Below are 18,008 nucleotides of genomic sequence, written 5' to 3' on the forward strand. Positions count from 1 at the left end.
TTTAAATTTTATAACTAATTAAATAATTTATTTTATTAAAAAAATACTAAAACTTTTCTAAACACTCCTTGCTTGCTCTTTTGATAAAACTAATCAAATTTTTATTTTGTCTAATAATTTATAGATTTTAGGTAATAAATTTTGGCCTTGAATTAATAAAATTTCATCTTATGGTATTGCTGTTAATTCTTTTCTTTACAACGTATTTGTATCTACGTTCTGACGTTTATTATAGAACTTGAAGCATCTGACAAGTTTCCCGCAAAAAATAACTTCATCATGATCATGTTTGAAACAATCTTTCGGCAAAACCCAAAAAAATATTTTGATACAGAATAGGTATTTTTTTTTTTTGGTTTTATTAAATTAATAAACAATTTCATTAAGTTCTTATTTAAATACAACAGAGATACTTGTATATACGTGATACGATAAACATAAACAAGAAAAGTCGCAGCGCAAATATAAATAAATAGAACTCAGAAAATGGCAAACTTTTAAAGTTCAGTATTCTTATAAGAGATCAGAACAAACAAGTTTTACTCCAAAACATTAGTAGAACCAGTAAACAGGCTTATCTAACTTATAGTATATCATAAAGTTAACACATGAATAAGATAGTTTTTCGGCAAAGAATGAAGAATATATCTGTATGTACATATGTATGCTCCATGTATATATATACCTGTTATCACTTAATATTATAATGATATTTGCAATAAATTAATGATTCACTATTAAAAGACCATCTCAAAAAAATACTAGCAGAAGTCATATAAATTAATAGATTTGTTGAAAACGTTGAATGAAGAATGAACGAGTTGTCATAAAATTGCTATATAAATTGCAATATAATTATGAATATATACGTAGACGTATACTGTTAAAGTTGATAAATGATGTGCCGGTTTATTTTTTAGAACCCAATATACTCCTATATACTATACAGCGAAAAAGCACTGTTATATCTACCGGTTTTTGATACTCTTTTAATTACTTTTTATAAATTTAAATAATAAAACATTTTAAAGTAGTTCTGAGTAACAAACCATTTAATGAGCATTCCATGATAAGCATCGAATAATTAAAAGTTATTTTAAATACTCTTTTAATTACTTTTATAAATAGAATAATATAATAAATAGTTGTAAAACACTTTCAAGATTTGGTTTACTGTATCGCATTTACTACAGTCCTAAAACACTTTATTCTCCCCTTTATCTGAGAATTTAAGATCTTGAAATTTAATGCAAAATTTGACAACAAATTGTGTCCACTAATAATGCATAGATTACTAAAATATAATTACAGGTCACTAATTATAGTTGTAAAAAATTTTTAAATATGCCATTTATATACATTTGTTAAGTTTAAGATATTATTTTCCTCTTCCAAATAGACTACCCAGCTTAAGAAAAGTATTCATCTTCCTGACAACATTATTCTAGTCTACACAGTTTATGAGTTTTGCTACTGATTTCTGGTTATTGTCGCTAAATTGTCTCAAAAGAATTTTCACATTAAGTTATTCACATTAATAGTGGATCTTGTACTATGACTAGATTAACTTGAACTTTTAATTGGACTTACACATTCATATTATTTATTTATATAGTATTCAATTTACCTATTAATTCAGCAAAGCATATACAACAATTATTCCAGAAAATATATCAACTACTTACTTTGATTGTACTCTATAGGACTATCGTATAATTATACTCTTTATTCCTGTAAAGCATAAATAATGCTCTTTATGCCTGTAGAGTTTAATTATACTCTCTATTCCTGGAGAGTATAATTATACTCCTTATTCCTGTGATGTATAATCATACTCTCTATTCCTGTGGAGTATAAATATACTCTCTATTCCTGTGGAGTATATTTATAGTTTCTATTCTTGTGGAGTATAATTATACTCTTTATTGCTGTAAAGTGTAATAATACTTGATGTTCCTGTAGTATATAGTAGTACTCAACATTATAAATATAAAGAATATATATGTATTAGTCTTCTATATAATCTATAATAGCAAATTTGCTTTTAAAAACATCATGAAATAATAATAACACCTACTGGTACTGTAAAATAAATAATGCATCCATGTTATCTGCTCTTCTATTTTTACAAAGTAAATACAATATTCTTTCTTTCAATAAACCGAATAAGTTCCGGTCGAAATAAAATTCTGGTCCAAAAAAAACTTTGGGATTTATCAAAATGCTTTGAGTTTGTTAGTTAGGTTCACAACTTTAAGTTTTAAATTTTACAGTTGAGTTCAATTGCCCAAAGAAAGTACATGCAATCCGCTCTTCTAAATGTGAATATAGGTATATATATTCATTATAAATCAATTAATCCATAAATAAATATTTATAAAACATATATAAAATATTTCCACTATCAAATTTTGAATTTGTTTCTCGACCTGGTTTTTTTTAATAATATTTTTTTATATACTTTCGATCTAACTATAGGTCACCTATTTATAAGCCGGACTATATATATAATAGAAAATATTTTCACTATCTTTTTCACGAGCACATTGAAATAGTTATAATTTTTTTCAAAACCATTGAATAATTTGAATGCATAAGTTTAACTTTAAATGAATCGATTTATTTGCAATGTAATTATGACATAACTTATATATTTTTTAATTTAACACTAATATTAAAAATTATATTATCCATAGAAGCCATAATAAGGACGTCGTCTCACTATAATACGTCTTCTAAATCCTGGTCCGAATCCACCATAATATGGAAATGGTGGCGGATAATACGGTACAGGATAAAAACCAAATTGTCGCACATTCCGTGCTGATCCATTATTTTCCTCAACTCCCGCATCTACATCCAAGAGTGCTTCCGTTCCTTTCGCACTTGAATTGTTAACTTCATTAGTATTGTTGTCACTTTTAGTAGTGCTCGTAGCTGTTATGCCATCAAATAAGTTAAAGAAACCTAATAGGATTATGCAAAATATACAAACACTGAATATGCGCATTTTAACTAAGTTTTTTCAAGATTTTTTATTTCGATATATTTTTATTTAAGCAGACACGATCTATTATTAAAAAATTCCAAAAAGTTCTAAGAATAATTTTGCTATACATTTGATTTTTATACCAAGCCGAGTTGAATTCATTAATGGATTTGTACAGGTAAACAAACACAACTCTTAATTACGGTCATCACTGCTATAATCATTATAATTATATATACATTTTGTTCTGAGTAAACTTAAACGTGCAAAACTTAATTTATTATAATTTTTTAAAGTTTTTTTCTTTTATTCATAATTAAGTGTGAACCAAATGACTAAAGAAAAAACTTTAATATTATGATTTGTAGTCATTAGTCTTCGTCATTTTTTGATTTGTATCTTTTGCTGATTTAATTTTTTGTTTTTATATTTTTACTAGATGTACAATATTATATTATTTTTATTGCTTTATATAGTCAGTCATACATGGGGAAGTAAAGTTTAACAAAAAAATTTTATTACTTATATGTTAGCTTTAAAAGTATCTTGTATCTTTTTCGTGTTACATTTTTGGAATTCCCCAAAACGCTTAAATGTTTAAAGTAACATAAAAAGTTATTTGGTGTACTGAATCACTTTATTTTTAATTATTAACATTTGTTTACTTTTGAAGATCATTAAACTTAAGGTATAAAAACATAATTAGTTGTGGCCATTTATGATATGTCTGAATGTAATTATTAAAACTGGCAGCACCGGGGTGCTGCAGTTCAAAGAGTACCTATTCTTAATATTTTAAGAGTTGAAATGTTTTTTAAGAATGATATAAAAAACTTGAATTACTTATAGCTATTCATGTATATTTATTTATTCGTTATCTATATACATCTATATATATAGAACCAATATTTAAAATTACTTACGTACTTATATACTTACAAGTCCACACATTAGCTCATATTCCGAATCAAAATTAGAAAACAGGTACAAAATTAGACAAATCATGTAAGTACTTATAATTTGATTTGATTTAATGATATTTAAATTTTTTTCAAAAAATTAAAGCGAGTTACATTTAAAAAAAAATGACACAAAAACAAATTTCTCATACTTATATCCGATTATACCAAAATTATCTTTATCTATGCTTGGAATTTCTACTTTTTAAAATTATTAATAACTTTGACATGAACTTTAAAATCAAATCAATTAGTGATTACAAAACTAATTAATACGATTAAGAAATATAAAAAACCTTAAACATAAATATTAATTAGCTCAGACTTTCTTTCAAACTAATTAATATGTAGATACCAGAATTTTAATTTACATAATTAAGAAATTAATATAAATTACAATCTAAAAGCGAAAATTCAAATCTTCTGGTATATTTTTTAGTAGTTCTTTCACCCAAAAGCTTTACAATAGAATTACTATTTGTATTTTGAGATATTATCTCAGATTTGAGATGGCTGTGAGGAATATGATAACAGATTGTATATGTTTCTCAACATTTAAAATAAAAAACTTTCGCTTTCAAAAGTATTTTAAACGCTTTTAGTAAATGTTATTAGAAGATTAATATAATCATTAACGTATTCTGTTAAGTGATAAATACCTAATCTATGGGTCAGAGGAGAGAAAAATACAAAACTTTTAGTTCTACCACTATAGAACAACCATCAGAAGGCTATCATTTGTCTACTTTTCTTTCTTTTCCTTTATTACCTATCTGATTTATATACCGCAAAAATGAAAAATACATCCAGCTTCTTTAAATAAGAAATTTACTATTAATTGGAAATATCAAAATTAGAGGCTAGAGGTTACGCCTCCTATATCGTACAACAACAGGTCCTTATCAGAAACTTTAATAAAGTTTTGCATCCTATAGACGGGCTACCACTGATGTTAATTAGGTATATTGAATATATCGAGAATTGACAAAAAGCACTATTAATATAAAAAACTATATAGCCCCAAATGCGGACTATAGGTACTAGTGTCAAAAGGTTATAATGATAATAAAACTAATTGATTATATATTCTAACAAGTTTTTGCAAATACTTTTTTTGGAAAACAAAATTTATTACCACCTGAAACAGTACCAGCTAATAGCTAAATATATTAGTACAGATATAAGTGCAATCATATACACTTAGGTAGATATATATTTGTGCGCTATTTATGTTAGAAGTATTATTTATAAATTTGTTTAAAAATTGCCAGAGACACTCATAATACATATTATAAGATGTATAAAAATTATAATCGGACTATGAATTGCAGGTTCATATGATGACGACGATGATCATAAAAAAAAATTAACTGTTATATATACAGACACATTTTCACAAACTATTATTCTTAAGGAACAATGCTTATCACCACCAAAAATACCACCTGATAAATAGATGAATTAGACCAAAATATGACAGTCACACAAGCTTATACTTGTGTTATAGATATACCTATTCATAAGTTATATTCATAAATTTGTATAGAAGACGTCACAGAAACTTAAGCTGGAGCTAAGTTAATTTATAGTTGTTTTTTTATTATATTAATTAAATTATAGTCATTAGCACACTATCTAGTAATATGTTGCGCCAAATTTACAACAACTAATAGTTTTGGAATTTTCCCAGTATTTAATAGTAGCAATACGTAAACATTTTTATAATATTTTATTAATTAGTATAAAGTATAATTAGTATTAATTAGTATAAAATTAGTGGTTAACCTACTTCATACATAAAGTATCTCTAAAAAAATGTTTACAAATGTTGTAGAATTATTTTAAAATCATACAATTTACAATTCAATGTCATTAATTTTACAAATTAGTGACACATTCATAATTTTTAAGCCTGAAGTTCAATTTGGTTTGTTTACTAACAAATATAATTCTCCATTCCCCACGGCTATTGCTGCAGAGAAAAAATTAAAAATTAGCACAATTATATGCACAAATTATCTTCGAGAATATTCTCAAAAATATTTATGAAATGAAAAGTTTTCGTTAAGGGGAATCACCTCATATCTGAGTACATTTTTTACGAATATATTGATATTACTTTTAATCAAACCAAAAACAGAGCGTAAATATATATAAATAATAAAGCAACAATTTTTTTCTGGTTTTTGTTAAGTAATTATATTAATTTATTTGTAGACTTGTTAAAAAATATATATAAACCTAAATAAGAAAAATATTAAATTAATTCATTGCACTCTAGAATACATTTACGAATTATACTTTGTAATTTTTTAGAAACATCAGAACGTATCATGTGACACTTCTTCCAACAAATATAAATATTGTGAGAATCATAGAACCTTTAATAACTTAATCAATAGATCTATAAAATAAGGATCAGTGTATGTTAGTATTAAGTGAAGTTGAATAGCTTTTGCATTATTTGATGGATGGTCTTTTTTGTGAAACTATATAAATTTTATTTCAAAATATTAGGTTATTTATTTTTGACTTGACTTAAAAGTTCCTCAACATAGAAATTAATATCACTGTATCACTATCTCTTTAATAAGAGATACATCTTTTGAGATAATGTAGACACATCTGAAGACCACAAACAATGTTCGGTATAGTACTCGCAAATTTTATCTTGAAACATAAAGCTGCAGGAATAGTTTGTTGCTGTATATATCCCAAAAAATTTAACTCTTTTAACTTCAAACCCAATACGGTTTTGAAGGTTGTAAAAAAGTATAGCTTTTTTTTAACCAATGTACAAAATTAAAACTAATCAGATTACTATAAATATCACTTTTTAAATGATTATGTTACATTAAGTCTAAGAATCACCTTAGTTTGTAAACTTTAAATGATATCCATTAAGTAAACTGTGTGCAGTCGCTGTAAATTACCAAGAGTCCACAACCATAGTGCATACACCTTTTTCGAATTGAATATCATAATCGTCCATAGGTATGTCAACTAAACCATACGTCTAAGTTTCGGATAGTTTGGGTGTAATGAATTCATTCGAGCCAACGGTACTATAGCAAATACTTCTTCCTCGAATTGAGCATCATAATCGTCCACATATCATCTAAACCATTCGTTTTAGATTTCAGTAGTTTGGATGAAAGTGTATTGCCATTATAATAAGTATGAACTTTGTTGATGACCCTAAAATACTTGAGGATCACCGTTAATCATCCGAGCCATCGGTACTGTGTATACATCTTCTTTGAATTAGATATCATAATCATCCATATGTCATCTTAACCATCCATCTTAGTAGTGTAGTTACCCATCTTAGTAGTGTAGTTACTCGTTTTAGTAGAGTAGTTTGGGTAAAAGTGTTTTGCTAATATCAGAAGATAAGCTTTATTAATGTCTCTAAATTGCATACTTATTAAGCAATTAGACCATGATTAATCATCGGACTAATCACCTTAGTTTAGAAAGAGAACGAAATAGGTCATTTTTTTCCAAAGCGGAAATAAATTTTATTAAATTGTTAACCAATCCCAAGCAGATCATGTAAATACAAATGCAATAAATGACTTCAATCCAAAAATTTTGATGTAGAACTTTGCCGAAATCACTTCTAATAGGTTTTTAATACTATTTATAGAAGTAGTAGATGCTTCGGTTTCTTTAGCAAAACTTGAAAGTCATCATTTAATATGGAATAGATAATATTCATACGTATTATATATTTTTATGTGTATTAATGTTCATATCAGATTAGTAGTTGTAATATATACAATAAATATATGTTATAAATTAAACTAATTAAAATTATACAATATAAAAAACAAATATTCTAATAACAAAAGCTTTGTTTTCGTGCAAGTTTAATTTAAATTTTTAATATAATATATAATCCTAATAAATTTAATTTTTTTTCTATAAAAATTTAATATAAATTCCTTTAAAGAAAATCCCCTTTCGTAAAAAAAAAGAATAAAGAATTCTTACTATTTAATAATGTATAATGAATATTATATTATAATATATAAAAAATTTATAACAAAAATTTAGTCAATATATTATTCCAGAATATCCCACAACGAGAAGAAATTAAACTCGTTACTCTTAATGGATTTTTGTCTAACATTTTGTTTATTTATTATTTTAAAAAATCTATTCTTATAAACTGGTTCCACAGAATTAGAATTAAACTACATCTTATTTATAATCTATTTTACCATTTCGTAAATAATCGTACACGTACAGAATTGATTGTTGATTGCTGACTTCGAATTACTCATTTTAAACAAGTATTAAAATAGCTGGTATTCTGTAGTATTATTTTACTATATTTGCTCTTTTTGTATCTTTTATAGCTTTTGTATCTTTTGTATTTTTTGCGATATTGTTTCAGCTTAGAAATGTTAATATATTCAGAAATCTTATTCACACTACAACACTAAATCATTTTTTTTTAATACATGGTAAACATTTAATTGTTTGGTTGGTTTTTTTTTTTGTTTTGAATTCTAATATTTTTATTTTTTACTTTTTTAGCATAGAATTGCGTCGATCTTTGTTAATTGGCCAAACCAAAATTATAAACAAAATCTAGATTTTTAAAAGCAAGATTTTTGTATAAAAGCCGCTTATGCGACCGGCATTTCTCATTAAACAAAATTCTCTGCGAAAATTAGTACAAATTGTAATATTAAAAATTTTAATATCAAATTGGAAAAAAAATTTAAATAAACGAAATATGCGTGCGTTTTTGATTTTCGGTTTTTTGGCCGTTTTCGTTTGCCTCGCGCAAGGATCTGTACTGCCTGCAAAAGTCACAGCTGATGAAAATGCTAATGCCGAGGCCTTATTGGAAGTTGATGCGGGTGTTGAAAATAACAATGAAGACAAGTCCAGAGAAGCACGTCAATTTGGATTTGGTTATCCTGGCTTTGGAGGCGGTTTTTATAGACGACCATACTTTGGTGGTGGCGGCTTCGGCTATCCTGGCTTTGGTGGCGGTTACTATGGACGTCCATACTACGGTGGTGGTTTTGGCTATCCCGGCTACGGTTTCTATGGTTAATAAGTGAAAAAACGTATACAATTCAGTGTGAACTACCTTATAAGGTTTTGTAAATAAGTGTTTAGTTATATATAATGCGAATAAATATTAAGTTAAAAAACATACTATGTGTTTGTGCTAAAGAAGTAAAACAATTTTATTAAAATTGTATATTTTAATATAAATTTCAGCATATTTTTTTTTTTATTGTGAAGAAAGAGGAACACTGAAAACAACTTATTTAGTGTGCAAATAAACAAAAAACAAAAAAGGATTATTTACTTTTGCGCGCAGTAAAGTGGCACAAAAGCTCACAAAGGATGCAACTAATGTATATTCGTTTGCAGTATGAAGTGCTATTTACTTTTACTTGCTTTTTAATCAGTACTACTGTTCCTTATTGCCCGTGCAATTCAGTTCACCTCTTCAGCGAATTCCCTTCAAATTGTATCTGAGCGCGTTGATGTTAATTACCGATAGTTATATAGTGACTTAGAGCACTGCTATCTCTCTAGTGACTTGTCCATTTATAATGTGACTGCTTTTACATTAACTAAAATGCAAACAACGTCGTTAGACATTTAGTTCAAATATTTTTTCGACTCTTAATACTCATACGTATTGTACAGAATTTCTTCTATGGCATTATTTGCGTAATGTCCTTTAAAAAGGATGTACATATAATTGCACACAAATGTAAATATTTTCACCATTTACAAATCAAATACATACCCGTACTGTGAAAAAGGTATTTTTTCATTCACTTTACAATTTCAGTAGCTTTATGAACTTTTTTATTTGTTTAAGCCCCTTTAGATGTGTGTAGAATTGCAATCAGATAACACCTCTTTTCTATACACAAACCAATTCAAAATATGCTTTGATTCGGAATATAGCAGTGAATAAAAAGCAGTTTAAATACATAATAGTACTTTGAAATAAAGTACCATATATAATATACAGTGGTTTTTTTTAGTTTGAATTACAAAAAAAATTATTTCAACTACAAATACAATTTTAATTAATCTTGCAAAAGTTGCTCTCCACAGGACAAGGTAATGACATATAACAAATAATAAATCAGTTCTATGACCACTGAAAGCTCAACCAAAAAATAATCAAAAAAAAAAAAACAGCTTTCTTACATGTTTAATGTAAAATATATGCATTTCGAAATAGGCGAAATAACTTCCAGTAGAACTATATCTTATATAGAGACATGACAAATTGAGATATGGCCCGCAACTTCTTCAACGAATTTGTTTGTATGCGCGCAATCGATTTGAAACTCATTCTTCGAAGTTATTCACTTTTGTTTGGAGAACAAAAAATAGTCACATGGGGTCATATTAGATGAGAATGGTGCTGGGCTGATTAATACTTTGTACGATCGCAGTACCCTCAAAGCTGTAATTTCATCAACTGCTGACGTCAACATATACACTTAGTTACAGGCTTCTCGGGGAAGCCTGATGTTTAGTCTGATGAAGTGATATACAATAATCTAGTCAAGGTGTAGAGAGGGGTTTTGAAGAAACTTCGAGTTAAAAAAGAATATAAGTGCACCAGCTCAAAATAACTTCAACATAATAATATGTGTAACGTACATTTGACATACCATAGTGTAAAAGTACAGCACTATAGTTCACAGCTATATATTTTAAATACATATCAAGGTATTTGAAAGATTTTTAAAACATAGGAGTTCAAATTGTGAGCTGTTGACGCAGATATAGTTTATCTATGTCTTCTAGACTATCGACACCTTGCCAAAAACTCATAAATTAAGCATATATCTGTGGATTTGTTTAAATACAAAAGTTTTGGTTAACTATATATATAAATTCTTCTTCTATATCTTAATATATATCTAGATATCCGAAACCTTTTTATAACGTAAGCATTTAAATTGTTAGTTGTTACCACAGATCTAAGTCAAGTATCAGTTATCCGTTCATTGTTGACTATCAAAGCCTTGTCCAAAATTCATAAATGATGCCATATATCTATTAATTTGTTTCAATATATAAAAATACTCCTAATCATATTTACTTATCATTTTATTTATAAAGTATAGCAGAAACTTTCTTAAGCGGATATTAATCGTAAACAACTTTCCGTAGTTCAAGATTGGTTCTTGACCCAGCAGAATTATTCGTACCTGAAAAAATAACGTACAAGTGGAGTGTACGTTAGGAGAGTTTACACTGTATATAACGAACCTTTATTAATTCAAGATAGGTGCTCATTCAAAAGGAATTGATAAGATTTTAGAAAAATTCTCCACCCAAATCAAGTTTCCATTAGAAGAGTTTGTACTATATATATTACATAAACTAATTAAGTCAGCTATTATATAGTCTTTACAATTAATTATTAAATTAAGCATTTTTAAATGTATTAAATTAAATGAATTGACAAAACTAATTACTTAGTCAATAAATAAAATAAACATTAGATATACAATTATTTAACGACTTATTTCTGAGTAAATATTATACATGAATCCATTCAACATTTGAATTTTTTCAAATTTCAAGCAACTCACATTTAATAATAACTATATTGAACACTGACTGCTTGCATGTGTGGTCTGGAAGTAGCTAATTTATAATTAATTTGAATTTAATTGAGTGTACCTAATATCTTTATTTGATTATGATAAGTATTTTTTATGGGAAAAAAAGAAAGAACCCGGTGGTGGCGTAACTAATTATATTGGATCATATACGTGTCATATCATGTATAAGATAGATTTGCAATACAGTGATCCATACTCTAATAAAAACCTGATCATTTAATAGATACGCAAAACTTTGTAAATATTTAATCTACCATATGACGCATTATTTTATTTGGTATTAATACGTAATCAGATTTAACTAAATGAATATGATCATATGAGTAAATTACCTCTACCACACATGATATCACATACTTTAAATATGGCGTATATTATCATATACAATAGCAATTATAATAATGTAGGTGAATAGATATGTTTTATTTATACGTATTCAAATGTCTGCAAAGTCAAATAATTTTAAATAATTATTAAATTATTAGAGTCAAGTAAATTAGATCATATATACGTAAATGTATGCATACTATTTTTTTAAACTACTTAGAATACTTCTGATATTAAAAATGGATGACAAATTAAACCAAATTTGAATCATATAAGATTATAATTAAATAGGTAAATTAGCCCATAAATAATACTATATATCTACGTTTTTCTTACTTAAAATAAAGTGTAAACATACATTTATAAAATACAATATTTTAAATTTATTATAACAACATTCTTTTAAATATTTTTCAAATACTTTGTATCTTTGATTTGCATAAATAATGACAAATAAATGACATTAAACTTACTGACTTAAAAAGAAAAATTACGAAATAATAAGACCCTGAAGCATCCTCACTTTAAATATCCCGAAAAAATCTGTGTACTGATTTATTTACTAGCATTTGTGAGTGAGAGTGTTTACAGCTATAAGATAAGCAAATTCTTTAGTGATAACATCTACAGATACAATAACAATACTCGGGACACCACATTGACTTTTGCTGACATCTGATTTGTTGTAATTTAAGTATGCCCAGGCACATCAGCAATGCAAAGTATTTAAATTTTACCCTTGGGACACGCGAAATCGTGTCAACTTCAATGCATGGTTGAAGTTTGCTGCCTTCCACGGAATGTCCTTTTCTGTTGTTTTATAATTCCCGCGAAGGACTCAGACATAGTTGGCCGGAAAACAAGTGAAAGGAAAAAGGTGAAATGATTTTATTTTGAAATGCAAAATACGGTTGATGAGTAATGACAACATCTGCTAGGCTGAGTATGCAAATTAAAACTACAACATAAATCAGTTGTTTTAGGTTAATCAAAAGGACTGCAATATTTAAAAAAAAAGTTTTAAAAGAAAATAGCGAATTTTCCTGAAACGAATATTTTTGTTTTTTTTTCTATATATCCAGAACTTGCTATTATCCAGTTTTTTAACATTGTTTCCATAAAGATTGCTATAACATTACTAACATTTCTACATAAATTGAATAGCTTAAATTTATATATTCAGCTTACAGTTCATTCATCAAACGTTTCTGACTTTTTCTGACTTTCACTTTTAATATTATTAAATGCTATTCAAGTCTAAACGCTAGGAAAAACTGTTTCAGAAGAAGTTCAGACTAATAGCCAATATCCAGTTGGATCATTTGTTTATATCGTCTCTAAAAAACTAAGAATTTTGTAGCTGTAGTCTAAAATATCGCATTTGAATAAAAGAATGCAACTACGGGTTATATTATGTTATAAATAGATTAGTTATACTTTGGTCATTGTGATAAGTAAGATACTATTCCAAACAAATTTATATATCTGGTAATTAGGATTATTTTTGAACTACTCATATCTTATTTACTTACTTAAACGGCCATAGGAATCCGTTACCGGTCTACCTCTATATTTTCTTCCTCCAACTACCAAATACGTTTTTCGCTAGAGTATCTTCATCCATTCTCATGACATGATTAAGCCAGCGAAACCGCTAGATATTATTTATCTGAATTATATCAATGTCGCGATAAAGCTTTTACCACTTGCAATAATCATTGCTAACTTGTAGAGGATTAAAAATCTTACAAAGAACTTTTCTATGAAAAACTCCCAGTGGTGCGTCTTCCATCTGTAATAGCGTTAATGCTTCTGCGCCATACAGAATCTCAAGTAAAATAATAAACCGTATGTTTTGTCTGTCGAGAAAGAGCTCTACATTCCAATTACTTACTGAACCCGTAGTAGTTTATCTGTTGAGAAAGAGCTCTACATCCCAATTGGTTACTGAGCCCATAGTAGCAACTATTGGCTATGGTGATTCTTCATCTGACATCGTTGTTGTTTGTTATGGCGGTAACAAGGGATATGAAATGTTTAACAGATGGCGAATATACTGCCAGCGACTAGCTCGCCGTTCGAGCGACCTCCATTTCTACCAGTAATCGACAAAAGTTTCGCTATGCCAATATTACCGCCAAGCTCATTTTCGAAGATTCTTTTGTAAAAGCAGTAAAGGTAACTCTAGCATCACTCCTGCTACACTCAATGATATTGATGCCGCTGACGTAATCAAGGAGCTGGATACATTTTGTAGAATATTCTGGCATTACGATAATACAAAAGAGATTACAGATAAAATATATGTACCACTCTTTAAATTAGAAAAGATTTTTTCATGTAGCAAAAGCTATTTACTGTTAGTTTTATTCAAACTTAAAAAAGAAATAAAAAAGATAATACTGAAAGAGTTTAGGGACAAAAAATATCTCGTTCCATTTGTATAACGATATTCGGTTGCATGGTATTTATATTTGGTTGCGTTGCAAACAGCTTTTTTTCTGAAATAATCCAGTTGTCTCTATCACGCTTCATTCAATATCTAACCATCCTCATTAACAATGATCATATCAATATTTAAATGAATAACAATAATTCGTACCATATAACTATAGTGAACTTACAAGAAGACGATAACAAGAATAGCTTTTTGGACAATAGATTTTTTTTGACAGCCGATAAATACAGAATAGATCTGTTAATCACTTAATTATAAAATATAGTATCGAAGAATAAATACTCTCTAAGCAATATGTTTTAAAATACGTCTCAGGCTTTTGCTATGAAACTATCCTCACCAACCATTTTATATATAAATGAGTTTTATTCTTTTAACTATTAACTCTATGTGAAAAGGTTGTTCTCCATAAGAAATAGAAGACAGTTCATTCTATATTTAAAAAAAAAGAAATTTTTTCAAATAATTAAAATTAAAATTATACGAATGCCAAAAAAGAAAATAATCGCAACCCATGGTAAATAAAGTTCTTAAAACACTACACGGTCTTTAGAAAACGTCCTTTATTAAATCGTAAAAGACTTATTGCGCCTTTTGTAGTACAGTTTTCATTCCCTTTTCTCAGTGCTTGCTTACCTACTTAAGACGAAAAGAATGCTGGCGTTTTATTAAGAAATCCTTCTTTTTAACTTGCAAATTTAATTTTCTCTAGAAGCGTAAATTCACAGAAAAATGGATAAAATCGTTTGTACACTTGCTCATTAATTCGTAAAAAAAGGAAATTTAAATAAAAGACCGAAAAGAGCAAGGAAATCCCTACTACTCGTATATGTCCAGTTTGTCCGTTTAGCATCAAAAGGTGTTGCAAATGCAGAAATCATGTTAGCACTGCCCAAGGATAATCCAATTGAAGGTACTATGAATTTAAATTTAAATTATGTAATTAGATGGGTTCATTTAAGTGTTGCCAGCTATCTCTTTTTTTTTTTTTGTTTTCTTTGTTTGTAACTATAAATTGTTTACTCTAATTTACTCTTTGACCCTTGTTCCATTTCATTCCTTGGTTTTATAACTTTTTGAAGTTTATTTCATTATTTTAATTTGTTTTCACATTGGGATGACCTAATTGCCAAACATACATAAATATAATGAGTTAATGCGTAATTCTAACAAAATTTGTTATTAAATAGGAAAGAATCTGTATTTTTATACACTCAATTTTGGAGTGAAATAACGGTCCCCAATCACAAGCAATTGCAACAGCTGACAATAACAACAAAACACATAAACCATCGCATACTCGTAAATGCAGGCACATTTCAGGAGCAACAGGAAATTCATTTAATTCAATATACGCCGTTTCCGTATGGCAATTCGATGGCTACATTTGTTCCAAAACAATTGAAATCGGTTGACCAAAAACTTTAAATTACCAAATGACAAAATGCTATGTCCTTTCGCGGGAACTAAATGTGATATTTACGAGCCTGTAGGCTCATATGTTGACGACAAAATGCCAAACAACAAATTACACAATTTTACGTACAGAACTCCAACTGGCACAAAAGTAAATTTAAAATACAATATCTGTCTGTTTATGTATTCGAAATATTGTATTAATGAATATATAACATAAATTATAAATTATGTATATGACTACAATTTCTTGGTCCGACCTTTCAAGCATTATATATAAAATGACTGTACTATAATTTACATCCATCCTTCCCTTCTATTTTATAACTATTTACAATTTAGATATCTGTTAAATTTGATATATCAATATATGAATGATATATCAATGCAAGAATCGCAAAAATCGCAAGAGTGTCAAGAATGACAACCGTTTTAGAACCTCAGGTAACGAAAAAGGCGAAACTGTAGCAAAAGTTAGGCACAATCCGATCCCAAAGTCCTAAGCACCAAAAAGATTGTTGTTAAAGTCATAAAAGCTGCAAAAGTCGGATAAACTATTAGAACCGCAAAATAGAAAAAGCAGCAAAAGAATCAAAAATCGTAAAAGTCGAATGAATCACTAGAGTCACAGAAATGGAAACAGTTGTAAATGTAGCATATGTCACAAGAATCTCCAGAACCAGAAAAGATGGAAGAGATGTTTTTTGCGTTTGTGTTGCAAAAGTCACATATAATTACTAATACTGTTTAAAGTAGATATTATTATTTGACAATTGCAACTATATAATTATATAGATTTAATTATAAAGTTTTAAATTATGAAGTGCTCACCAATCACAGCTGGGCTACACACATGCATTTGGCAATGGAGAAATTGTAATGTACATGTAATTACATTCATATATTATACGAAAGCCTGAAGCTGTCGCCAATACCGATATTGTGTTCTGTCGTCAATTGCCAAAACTGTAAAAACCTCAAAATTATTTCAAATCCAAACCGCAAATTCAAAATTTGGCAATGCAATCAATTGAAGAGTACTTGACAAATGAACTAAATTTATAATAAAAACAAACATTTATTCAAAAACGAATACATACGTATATAGTCACAAATTTATCTCATGAATTATAATATAAAAATTAGTTTTTATTAATTAGATAATATGAGTAAAAAATTTGTTACTAAAATTATTAATAATTTACTTTTCATTTTAATTTTCAATACAATATACGAGTATAAGGTGAAGAAAGTATAAAGATGGATTATAATTTGATCATTGGTTTGTGATGTTTCCCGGGAAATACGGGATACATGAGTGAGAAAGAGTTAACAGTCTCACCTAAAGAGGAGTCTTTTATCAAATAATTCAACTTAAAACATTCTGTTCTTTGGAGAGAGTGAACTACCTAATAAACTATAATAGCTAACACTAGATTGATAGTTTTATTAAAGGTCTCAAAAACAATAAACAAAGACAGGGCACTGCAGGCTGACATACTACAGCAGGTCTATTAAATTGACCTCTCAGAGACCAGTATTTGTAATGTTTGTGAAATATATGATGAAATTTTTAAACATATTTTCTGTAAATAATCTAAACTAAGCAGTGGTAGACTTAAGATTCTTGGGTACAAGCTTGTTACCGCCCTCAATATATGGCAAAAAAACCGTATAATTAACCATATCCAAAGCATATTATAAAAAGCATAATGGTCAGTTAAACAACTGGGGTCAACACCATATAAACCACATTAGCCATAGTGTATAGTTTACCCCAGTTAATAATAATAATACCTCAAGAGTGAAGCCATGGCTTCATTTTAAGTACTCCCATGCTACTGTTGGTTATATTCCTGAGCAAAATATGCATATATGCCTACATATATTTATGTACAGCTTTATGTTCATATGTATTTAATTACTTTTTCAAATTTACCAAAATAATCAGCGTGAATAATGTGATTAATATTCGATTTAGTGTACTTTATGTATAACACAATAATATTTTACTACAAATTACATTATAAAAAAATATTAAAACAAAGAAAACAGATTTGAATACAAATTTAAGATAAAATTGATTGTCCACATTTAACTAAATTATTTAATATTAAAACATTGCTTTGAGCAAATATTCAAATTATATGGAAAATCTATGTTTTATTTCTGGCTTCATTTAGATACAAATTAAACTTCCTTAATGAGTTTGTAATTTATAAGTA

The 18,008-nt window shown here is 27.7% G+C and overlaps 1 protein-coding gene across 1 annotated transcript; it reads left to right on the plus strand.

The window, feature by feature from the left end:
* The first annotated feature begins 8,695 nt into the window (after positions 1-8,695).
* Positions 8,696-9,022, plus strand: LOC119676626 (glycine-rich cell wall structural protein-like). Its single transcript, XM_038087873.1, has one exon. It carries the CDS (start codon positions 8,696-8,698, stop codon positions 9,020-9,022), a length of 327 nt encoding a protein of 108 aa, XP_037943801.1.
* The last annotated feature ends 8,986 nt before the right edge of the window (positions 9,023-18,008 follow it).

This window comes from Teleopsis dalmanni, chromosome 2 (genome assembly GCF_002237135.1).
Source record: "Teleopsis dalmanni isolate 2A chromosome 2, ASM223713v2, whole genome shotgun sequence".
Lineage (NCBI taxonomy): Eukaryota > Metazoa > Arthropoda > Insecta > Diptera > Diopsidae > Teleopsis > Teleopsis dalmanni.

Excerpts from the sequence above, each read along its gene's own strand:
- LOC119676626 (XM_038087873.1), top strand. The coding sequence starts at position 8,696 with ATGCGTGCGTTTTTGATTTTCGGTTTTTTGGCCGTTTTCGTTTGCCTC.